Source organism: Bombina bombina, chromosome 3 (genome assembly GCF_027579735.1).
Source record: "Bombina bombina isolate aBomBom1 chromosome 3, aBomBom1.pri, whole genome shotgun sequence".
Classification (NCBI taxonomy): domain Eukaryota; kingdom Metazoa; phylum Chordata; class Amphibia; order Anura; family Bombinatoridae; genus Bombina; species Bombina bombina.
The window spans coordinates 48,237,074-48,249,358 of record NC_069501.1 but is presented as its reverse complement, the minus strand read 5'-3'; the positions used below and the strand labels follow the sequence as shown (position 1 = coordinate 48,249,358).

Here is a 12,285-nt window from a genome sequence, read left to right as displayed (position 1 = left end):
GATCCCGATAATACAGGACGCTATGGAATCTGTTTCAAGGCTAACACAGACGGAATTAATTATACCCAAACCCAAAAGGGACGCTAGTGACAAGCTCATTATGTCCACCACTTTTACTCCAGTGACAAAAAATATTGGCCAAATTCTCCAACAACACTGGCCAATTATGTCTTCAGACCCAAAACTCACATTTACCCATAATCTACGACCTATGGTTGGGTTTAAGAGGGGAACTAATCTCAAAGATCTTCTGGTGAAAACGGACCCCAAACAGTGTTATTCGACTGGGATGAAAAGGAATATAAAGGGCTCCTATCGCTGTTTGGGCTGCACAACGTGCAATGGCCTAGTGGGTACCAAAGTTTTCCATCACCCACACACCAATCGAACATTCTCTATCCGGCACTCCATAACGTGTACCACCACTCACATTATATATTTATTGTTTTGTCCATGTTCCTGTTTTTACATAGGGAAGACCTCTGGCACACTCCGTGAGCGTATGGCCAATCATCGCCACGCCATAAGGACAGCACTTAAAAACGGCGATTCCGAACAGCCAGTAGCGCGACACTGCGCTAACAAGGGACACTCAGTATCTTCCATCCGCTACATTCTAATCGACCACATACCCCCATTGGATCGGGGTGGCGACCGGAACAAGCAACTCCTGAGACGAGAGGCCCAGTGGATGTTCAGATTAGGCACAATACAACCAGGTGGCCTGAACACCATGCCGGACTTTAAGAGCATCATGTGATCAACAACTGGGGTGCCACATACTTGGGGTATGCCAGGTGGACATTGTGGCTCCGTTTTGGCACACATTCCATTTTCCCCTAGTTGTAGGGGCAAGTGTTGTGCGCCTAACGGCATGGTTTAGGGGGGACATCTGTCTCCACCTTCTCTGTGGAAGCCTGGTCCGCCGTGAGCCATTACCCATTGCCTTAACATGCACCACCAGTCTTAAAAACGGACACAAAAAAGAACCACATCCACTTGGATAAATTCCAGAGGTGGACAGTATCTATATGAGCTATATATGTCCATGATCCTTATCATTAATATCTTTTCTCACATATCCCTGTTTGTTTTTTGCAATTATACTTGAGGCTAGAATTCTAAAATAAGGTTTCCCCCCTCATATGATTGTTGGCACTGGTATCCACATTTTGGCCGTTGCAATCCATAACCCCCTAATGGCCAAAATTTAATTCATATGAAAATTGTGCCCCAACGTAACAGCAGCTCAATAGCACAGCCCTATAACATTATTATATATATTCCTTCTTCTGTATACTGCTCTAATTTGATATATTCATTTGCTTGCACATACAGTGTAGCATTATACATGTCCAACGCCACTCTGCTGTAATATACTGGCGATACATTGTAAGTCACAGCATTCACATTTGCAACATTATATTTGCTTTTTATTTATAACTTGCCATTCCAATCAATTGTACTGTCATATGGTTCAATTTTTATTTTTTAATTATTATTCTTTTTATATATATATAACATGACTGTATATAATTTGAGTGCACGCTATTTTTGACACTATGAAAATTGTTGTCTCATTCAGCTGGCATACTTTTGTAAATTTAACATAGGTTATGGCACCTTTTGGCAATCTGAATTGTATACGATTGCCATAGTTACTGTCTCCATGCCGACCGGATGTAGCAACATTTGACAATGTATATCTATCACAATTTTTTAGGCACTTTTTATAATGTGGCACACTTTTGCTATATGAAGTCCCCTATATTAGTATGTCACTTAAATACGTTTGAAATTGTAGAGTGCACAACTTTATCATTAATTTTACGTTTTGTTTGTTGATTCCGTAAACCGGAAGTGAGGTAACACAACTTCCGGTTTCGGATAGCACTGTGGAACGCAATATGCGTTCCAAACTCGAAAAATTGGCGCACTTTTCCTTTGGAGAGACACTAAGGTTGATATGATGTAATTGATATGTAACACTATAAATGAGTTGAATTTTGTTTGTTTTGCATGCTGATGAAGGGGTTGTGAACCCCGAAAACGTTCCATTAAATTGGTTTTTTTGTGGAAAAGTCCTGAGAGTGCATTCTCTTGCTTTCTATTTCATGGTATATCATTGCACCCAGGCGAGTTGGCTACTGGTGGGCTGAACTGGAAATTGCTTACTACTAATATATATATATATACATATACACACACACACACACACACACACACACATATATATATATATATATACACACATACACACATATATATATATATATATATATATATATACACACATATACACACACAGATTATATATATATATATATATATATATATATAACGAAACAATCTTACGAGCTGTTAATATGAGTCGGGATGGTTTCGCAGGAGAACTCCCCCTGCATTTCCGGACTCTAACTTTCACCCATGCTCTCACTGAGAGGCTGACAGGAATACTTAAAACTCCAGTCCCACTGCGAAGAGTACTACCCTACTTAAGAGACTACTCAGAATCTTCTGACACTTCTCTGCCAACCTCCTGTGACGAAAGGCAAAGAATGACTGGGGGATGAGGGAAGTGGGGGAGGTATTTAAGCCTTTGGCTGGGGTGTCTTTGACTCCTCCTGGTGGCCAGGTTCTTATTTCCCACAAGTGATGAATGAAGCAGTGGACTCTCCTCCCCTTTAGATGGAAAACTACACATAAGTAAGAGTAGAAAGTTTTGCTTGAAAAAGTACAGGAGGTAGGACATATAGAGGAAGCCAACGATAAGGTTACACAGGCATTTCTGGAAGACAGATGCAGACTAAAAAAAAAAAAAAAATTCTATACATTTAACCAATTATTTGTGAGTAAAAAAACTTATATGTGCAAGCTGAGCATATTAAAGATAAATGAAGGTGCTGAGCTACTACACGGGATAGTCACATGCAAGAGCTATGACATCTGCATACTGGGAACATACTCGGGACCACTATTTATTGTGATTTCTAAGTCAGCATTTCTCAGACATTATCTGCATATTAATGTGCTTTTTAATGCAGTGCAGATAATTTGCATTCAATAACTGGGGATGTGACCGATGATCACATTCAGTACTTTCTAGTTTTACAGTCTGTAAATTTCAAGCATTTAAACACTAATAATAAAGATGCCTCTAATGAGAGGTTATTTCAGCAGCCTATCTCCAGTTTCACAGTGTTACCTCCTGTGCCAGTATTTCCCCTTATTGGATATAATTTGATAAAAACAAAATTAATGCTTACCCGATAAATTTCTCTCTCTTGTGGTGTATCCAGTCCACGGGTTCATCCATTACTTGTGGGATATTCTCCTTCCCAACAGGAAGTTGCAAAGAGGACACCCACAGCAGAGCTGTCTATATAGCTCCTCCCCTAACCCCCACCTCCAGTCATTCGACCGAAGGCAAGTAAGAAAAAGGAGAAACTATAGGGTGCAGTGGTGACTGTAGTTTTAAAAATAAAAACACCTGACTTGAAGAGACAGGGCGGGCCGTGGACTGGATACACCACAATAGAAAGAAATTTATCAGGTAAGCATAAATATTGTTTTCTCTTGTAAGGTGTATCCAGTCCACGGGTTCATCCATTACTTGTGGGATACCAATACCAAAGCTTTAGGACACGGATGAAGGGAGGGACAAGGCAGGCGCTTAAACGGAAGGCACCACTGCCTGTAAGACCTTTCTCCCTAAAATAGCCCCCGAGGAAGCAAAAGTATCAAATTTGTAGAATTTAGAAAAAGTATGAAGCGAAGACCAAGTCGCCGCCTTACAAATCTGTTCAACAGAGGCCTCATTTTTAAAAGCCCATGTGGAAGCTACCGCTCTAGTAGAATGAGCTGTAATCCTTTCAGGAGGCTGCTGGCCAGCAGTCTCATAAGCTAAACAGATCATGCGTCTCAGCCAAAAAGAAAGAGAAGTTGCCGAAGCCTTTTGGCCTCTCCTCTTTCCAGAGTAGACAACGAACGAGGAAGATGATTGACGAAAAATCCTTAGTAGCTTGTAAATAGAACTTTAAAGCACGAACCACGTCAAGATTGTGTAACAGACGTTCCTTCTTTGAAGAAGGATAAGGACACAATGACGGAACAACAATTTCCTGATTGATATTCTTATTAGAAACCACCTTAGGAAGAAATCCAGGTTTGGTACGCAAAACAACCTTATCTGCATGGAAGACCAGATAAGGGGAATCACATTGTAAGGCAGATAACTCTGAAACTCTTTGAGCCGAAGAGATAGCTACTAAAAACAGAACTTTCCAAGATAAAAGCTTGATATCTATGGAATGCAAAGGTTAAAACGGAACCCCTTGAAGAACTTTAAGAATTAAATTTAAACTCCATGGCGGAGCAACAGATTTAAACACAGGCTTGATTCTAACTAAAGCCTGACAAAACGCCTGAACGTCTGGAACATCGGCCAGACGCTTGTGCAATAGAATAGACAGAGCAGAACTCTGTCCCTTTAAGGAACTAGCTGATAATCCCTTTTCCAATACTTCTTGGAGAAAAGATAATATCCTAGGAATCCTGACCTTACTCCAGGAGTAACCCTTGGATTCACACCAATGAAGATATTTACACCATATCTTATGATAGATTTTCCTAGTGACAGGCTTTCGAGCCTGAATCAAGGTATCAATGACCTACCCGGAGAAACCACGTTTTGATAAAATCAAGCGTTCAATCTCCAAGCAGTCAGATGCAGAGAAATTAGATTTGGGTGTTTGAATGGACCTTGGAGTAGAAGGTCCTGCCTCAGCGGCAGAGTCCATGGTGGAAAGGATGACATGTCCACCAGATCTGCATACCAAGTCCTGCGTGGCCACGCAGGTGCTATCAAAATCACTGAAGCTCTCTCCTGCTTGATTCTGGCAATCAGACGAGGGAGGAGAGGAAATGGTGGAAACACATAAGCCAGGCTGAAGGACCAGGGCACTGCTAGAGCATCTATCAGCGCTGCCTGGGGATCCCTGGACCTGGACCCGTAACGAGGAAGCTTGGCGTTCTGACGAGACGCCATCAGATCCAGTTCTGGCTTGCCCCAAAGTTGAATCAGCTGGGCAAATACCTCCGGATGGAGCTCCCACTCCCCCGGATAAAAAGTCTGCCGACTTAGAAAATCCGCTTCCCAGTTTTCTACTTCTGGGATATGGATAGCTGAGAGATGGCAAGAGTGAACCTCTGCCCATAGAATTATCTTGAAAACCTCCATCATTGCCAGGGGACTCCTTGTTCCCCCCTGATGGTTGATATAGGCTACAGTCGTGATATTGTCCGACTGAAATCTGATGAACCTGACCGCAGCCAGTCGAGGCCAAGCCTGAAGAGCATTGAATATCGCTCTTAGTTCCAGAATGTTTATCGGAAGGAAGGCTTCCTCCTGAGTCCACGAACCCTGAGCTTTCAGAGAGTTCCAGACTGCGCCCCAGCCCAGAAGGCTGGCATCTGTCGTCACTATAGTCCACTCTGGCCTGCGGAAACTCATTCCCCTGGACAGATGGACCCGAGATAACCACCAGAGAAGAGAATCCCTGGTCTCTTGATCCAGATTTATCAGAGGAGACAAATCTGTGTAGTCCCCATTCCACTGATTGAGCATGCAAAGTTGCAGTGGTCTGAGATGTAGGCGGGCAAACGGAACTATGTCCATTGCCGCTACCATTATGCCGATTACTTCCATACACTGAGCCACTGACGGCCGCAAAGTGGAATGAAGAGCACGGCAGGAAGTTAGAAGCTTTGATATCCTGACCTCTGTCAGAAAAATTTTCATTTCTACTGAATCTATCAGGGTTCCTAGGAAGGAAACTCTTGTGAGAGGAGAAAGAGAACTCTTTTCTCTGTTCACCTTCCACCCGTGAGACCTCAGGAAGGCCAGAACAATGTCCGTATGGGACTTGGCGATTTGAAAAGTCGACGCCTGGATCAGGATGTCATCAAGGTAAGGAGCCACCGCTATGCCCCGCGGCCTTAGGACCGCCAGTAGGGACCCTAGAACCTTTGTAAAGATTCTTGGCGCCGTGGCTAACCCGAAGGGAAGAGCCACAAACTGATAATGCCTGTCTAAGAAGGTGAACCTGAGGAACTGATGATGATTACTGTGAATCGGAATGTGGAGAAAATCATCCTTTAAGTCCACTGTAGTCATATTGACCTTCCTGGATCATAGGAAGAATGGTTCGGATTGTCTCCATCTTGAAGGATGGGACCCTGAGGAATTCGTTTAAGATCTTGAGATCCAAGATTGGTCTGAAAGTCCCCTCTTTATTGGGAACTATAAACAGTTTTGAATAGAAACCCTGCCCCTGTACCTCCCTTGGAACTGGGTGGATCACTCCCATAACCAGAAGGTCTTGAACGCAATGTAAGAATGCCTCTCTTTTTATCTGGTTTGCAGATAATTGTGAGAGATGAAATCTCCCCTTTGGAGGAGAACTTTTGAATTCCAGAAGATATCCCTGGGAAATGATCTCCACTGCCCAGGGATCCTGAACGTCTCTTGCCCAAGCCTGGGCAAAGAGAGAAAGTCTGCCCCCCACTAGATCCGGTCCCGGATCGGGGGCTACTCCTTCATGCTGTCTTAGAGGCAACAGCTGGCTTTTTAGCCTGCTTCCCCTTGTTCCAAGTCTGGTTAGGTTTCCAGACAGGCTTGGACTGGGCGAAATTTCCCTCCTGTTTTGTACTAAGGGAAGCGGAAGCCGTGCCACTCCTGAAGTTTCGAAAGGAGCGAAAATTAGTCTGTCTGATCCTTAACTTATTAGACTTATCCTGGGGGAGGGCGTGCCTTTTTCCCCCAGTAATATCAGAAATGATCTCCTTCAGACCAGGCCCGAATATGGTCTTTCCTTTGAAGGGAATGTTAAGAAGCTTAGACTTTGATGAAACATCTGCTGACCAGGACTTAAGCCATAGCGCCCTACGCGCCAGAATGGCAAAACCTGAATTCTTAGCCGCAAATTTAGTTAACTGAAACATGGCGTCTGAAATAAAGGAATTAGCAAGTTTAAGAGCTTTAATCAAGTCAAAAATCTCCTCCAACGGAGTCTCCACTTGTAGAGCCTCTTCCAGAGACTCAAACCAAAAGGCCGCTGCAGCCATAACTGGAGCAATGCATGCGAGAGGCTGGAGAAGAAAACCCTGATGTGTGAAGATTTTCTTTAGGATACCCTCTAATTTTTTATCCATAGGATCCTTGAAAGCACAACTATCCTCAATCGGAATAGTTGTACGCTTAGCTAAAGTAGAAATAGCTCCCTCCACCTTAGGGACCGTTTGCCACAAATCCCGCATGGCGTCAGCTATGGGAAACATATTTTTAAACACAGGAGGGGGAGAGAACGGAATACCTGGTCTATCCCATTCCTTAGTTATAATTTCCGAAAACCTCTTAGGAACCGGGAAAACATCAGTGTAAACAGGCACTGCAAAGTATTTGTCCATTTTACACAACTTCTCTGGTACCACAATGGGGTCACAATCATCCAGAGTCGTTAAGACCTCCCTAAGCAATAAACGGAGGTGTTCAAGCTTAAATTTAAATGATGTCATGTCAGAGTCAAGCTGAAGTAATGACTTCCCTGAATCTAAAATGTCACCCTCAGATACCAAGTCCCTTGCGCCAGCTTCGGAACATTGTGAGGGCATATCAGACATATCTACTAAAGCGTCAGAAAGCTCTGTATTTGTTCTTTCCCTGTAACCCTGGCAGTTTAGACAACACCTCAGTGAGAGTAGAATTCATAACTGCCGCCATGTCTCGTAAAGTAAAAGAATTAGACGCGCTAGATGTAGATGGCGTCGTTTGTGCGGGTATTACGGGATCAGACCCATGGGGAGAGCTAGATGGCATAATCTCCCTTCTTACAAACTGAGAATCCTCTGGTGATCTATTTTTTAAAGCCACAATATGGTCTTTGTAGCTTATAGATTTAATGTGTACCACTTGTACTGAACTAAGAGGGGGTTCCACAATGGCTTCTAAACATATTGAACAGGTAGATTCTTCTATGTCAGACATGTTTAACAGACTAGCAAAGACACAAGCAAGCTTGGAAAACACTTCATTAAACAAAAAACAGCAATTTCATCAAAACGGTACTGTACCTTTAAGAGAAAAAAAGTAGCACTTAAACTGCAAAACTGTGAAAAAAAAGCAGTAAACACTTCGAAATTTTTACAGTGTGTATATGAGACCCAAGTAATATTGCACCCACTTGCAAATGGACGATTAACCCTTTGGCCCCCAAAACGGATTGAAAGAATGTCTACCACTGGTACAAACCGCTAAACACTTCGCCTACCTGCCCCTTTAGGAACGAACAGGAATGGAATAAACCCTCTTTAGTGGTCCTCAGATACAGAAGGACTCCTCTAGGGAAGCTTGATGTCTGAGCAAGAAAAACAATTGCGCAACTGAGGCGCGAACATAGGCCCCTCCCACCATACTCAATGTCAGAGAGGCCATAAAGAAACACACCTAGGAGTTTCTGAAAAGCCATAATGACAAATAAAGTTTTTCTGAACAGCCATGTGGACGAATAAAGTTTTAACCCTCTCCAAAAAAAACGACCTTCATGTGCAAACGCTTTTATCAATTTAAACACCAGAGACCTATAACATGAAAATTACCCAGTTTTGCAAGCTTGATCCCAGTCGTTATTAAATCACTGTATCTAGCTTACCTCATTTCTAAAAAGGTTCTGTCAGTATTTTCCAGAACTTATCATCTCTCTAGAAAAATTATACTGAACATACCTCAAAGCAGACAATCTGCAGGCCGTTCCCCCAGCTGAAGTTTTCCCATACTCTTCAGTTATGTGTGAGAACAGCAATGGACCTTAGTTACAACCCGCTAAGATCATCAACCTCCAGGCAGAATTCTTCTTCTAATTTCTGCCTGAGAGTAAACAGTACAACGCCGGTACCGTTTAAAATAAACTCTTGATTGAAGTAAAAAACGACACTAAGTCACCACAGATGTCTTTATACTTCCTATCTTGTCGAGAGTTGCAAAGAGAATGACTGGAGGTGGGGGTTAGGGGAGGAGCTATATAGACAGCTCTGCTGTGGGTGTCCTCTTTGCAACTTCCTGTTGGGAAGGAGAATATCCCACAAGTAATGGATGAACCCGTGGACTGGATATACCTTACAAGAGAAAACGGTAATTATATGACTCCATTGAATCATGGTTTGTTAAAAGGTCTCATATCCCAGTATTCCATCCTCAGGTATTTCACTAGACCATTTTAATGTCAGTATGAGATAAAATCCTAAATATCAGCAATATTATTAAATTGTCAGAGGACCTCTCTATACAGCTTAGAAATAAATCAGATTGTGTGCTGACCTCTGGGAAATCCCTCAGTACTTCAGACATCTCATTTCCTCTCTCTCCACAACCCACGTATATGATAACATCACTGTTGGAGTATTTGGACAGAGATTGTGATATCACAGTTTTTCCACAGCCGAAGGCTCCAGGGATAGCCGTGGTCCCACCTTGTACACACCTAAATATCCAGAATGCAAAGATAAGAATTCAATAGTAGATGTATACACTACAGAATATTTCTACATTTTTTTATTAAGTCTTTTAATCTCTATATCTAAACAGCATTGCCGAGATCTATTATTTTACAACTTATTAGCCTGATTGGCTGAATGATTGATTTAATAAAAAAGTCAATATTTTTGCATGAACTAGATTTTTCTTTTTTACTTACCGATAACACACTTATTTTTTTATGATAGTGAATTGCGTAATTTATATTGGTATTTTAGGTTATGTCAATACCTAGGGATGAAAGATTTCAAATGTTATTCCCCATATCGAAGCTGAATAAGAAATAATGGATAAGGGTAATACTATTTAGATGATAACATTGTAATAGTAAAATGGTTCTAATAAAGGATATAACCGGGAACTTGCCCTTAGACCCAGCCCTAGAACAAGCCTCCGTTACATAAGTACATCTCCTAAGGAAGGTATGCCAGTTTCATTGGTGCTGGGATAAGGGACCAATCTTCTGCTAGGATTCATATCTTGTAAACTGTAGGACAGGAACTGGTATGTTACTCAACTTGACTAAACTTGAAACTTTAAATACTATGTCTAAGAATTTGCCCTAAAATATGATCACTACATTTTCCTTCTGGTGCCAAACATCTATTAAAAGTATGTATGAACCTGTATGAACCTCTATGAACCAAAAAAGGATATAAATACTTGAAAGCGCATTCAAATAATTATAACCTTTTTTTGCATTACATCTTTGTAGGGTTTGGGAGATCCCTGTTTTTTCTTGATAGTTTGTGTATTTTGTTATACCTGGCGCTGATCATCCTGTATTCTGTTTAATGAACCTGTATGAATTTGTATAAATGCAGCCTATCCACAACTCCATGTATAGAAAGGCAAAGTGCACCAAGTCTAATAATTCCATAATTCACCTGAACACCATTTGATGTACCACTGTTTATCAATTTGCTTGGTTACTCACGGGAACAGTGCATCAAGGACTCTTTGGCCAGTAAGTAGAGGGTGATTGGCTGGCAACTTCTCTGTAACTGGACGTACACTTCTTACTGGCCACACCTGGACCATTGTGAACTTCTCCTTCACTCCCTCAAACTCCAGCTCCAAAACAACATCCTGGTAGGGAAAAAAAGTCATTTAATGCTGGATCTCTAGAAATATCCTATCCTGGATCTCTAGAAATACACATATGGCTGTTCAGCTTATATTCTGTAAAAATGAATATACAGTAAATTATATAAAATGCTCTTGTATAAAAACACAGAAATTAAAACACTTAAAAAAAAAAAGGGGGGGGGGAAATTAAACCAAATAGGAAGAAAAATTACATTAAGAGTACTCTTAATCTCCTTATAATTGACGGATTAGACAATGCTGTTTTCTTTCCATCGGAAACTCATTAACACTTAAAACAAGCAACTATCACAGACAGTTATAACCATTAAATTACACAAGTATAAATTTTATCTCTAGATACATATCCACAACCTATAGTCTATATACATAAGGCACAACTTATTATCCAGATAAAGTTTTTTAAATCTTTCAAATAATTTTTTTTTAACATTTCTTTTAATCTAACATCACAAAGAAGAAATGTAGTAATAAAAAAGATACATTCAGAAGTCACAGCTTTGTAGGTCAGAAAAGGCTAAGGGGGAGGGTTGAAAGATTCCCTGAGAGCCAGTCAACAATAAATGTACTGTTACTTTGCAGCGCTGCTCCATATTTGACTGTTCTCTTCAAACAGCACTTTGCTCTTTCTGCACTGTTTTCCTTAACAGTGCGTCCAGAGGAAAGTGCTGTTTTAAGTGAACAGTCTAATGTGGAGCAGTGCTGTAAAGTGAAAGTGCTAAGAGTTCCTACATGTGTCCTATTCTTTCTGCAGACATGCTGCATTTTCAGCGATGACATCTCAGATCACTGCATGTTCTGCCTTGGGGCATTTCCATATACCATAACCTATAGTCTAGATACATATCCATATACCATAACCTATAGTCTAGATACATATCCATATACCATAACCTATAGTCTAGATACATATCCATAACCTATAGTCTAGATACATATCCATATACCATAACCTATAGTCTAGATACATATCCATATACCATAACCTATAGTCTAGATACATATCCATATACCATAACCTATAGTCTAGATATATATCCATATTCTACAGTATAGATACATATCCATATAGCACAACCTATAGTCTAGATACATATCCATATACCATATTCTGTAGTATAGATACATATCCATATACCATAACCTATAGTGTAGATAGATATCCATATAGCATACTCTATAATATAGATAAATATCCATATACCATAACCTATAGTCTAGATACATATCCATATACCATATTCTATAGTATAGATACATATCCATATACCACAACCTATAGTGTAGATAGATATCCATATAGCATATTCTATAGTATAGACACATAGCCATAATATCATAACCTACAGTCTAAATACATATCCATATAGCATATTCTATAGTATAGACACATATCCATATACCATAACCTATAGTGTAGATAGATATCCATATACCATATTCTATAGTATAGACATATAGCCATACTACCATAACCTACAGTCTAGATACATATCCATATATCATATTCCATAGTCCAGATACATTTCCATATACCATAACCTATAGTATTTCCTGGGATTTGACTTTTCTGCTTTCAGACAATGGGA

General features: G+C 40.6%; 1 protein-coding gene across 3 annotated transcripts in view; it reads right to left on the bottom strand.

Annotated features, from left to right (window-relative positions):
• The window catches only part of ATP6V1A (ATPase H+ transporting V1 subunit A), a 230,848-nt gene that overhangs the window by 54,338 nt on the left and 164,225 nt on the right, over positions 1–12,285 (bottom strand). For all 3 annotated transcript variants that reach the window (XM_053705827.1, XM_053705826.1, XM_053705828.1), the window contains exons 6-7: positions 10,527–10,678; positions 9,374–9,536 (exon numbers count right to left, since the gene is read on the bottom strand). In XM_053705827.1, coding sequence (XP_053561802.1) covers positions 9,374–9,536; positions 10,527–10,678 — 315 coding nt within the window. The remainder of the gene's footprint in view (positions 1–9,373; positions 9,537–10,526; positions 10,679–12,285) is intronic.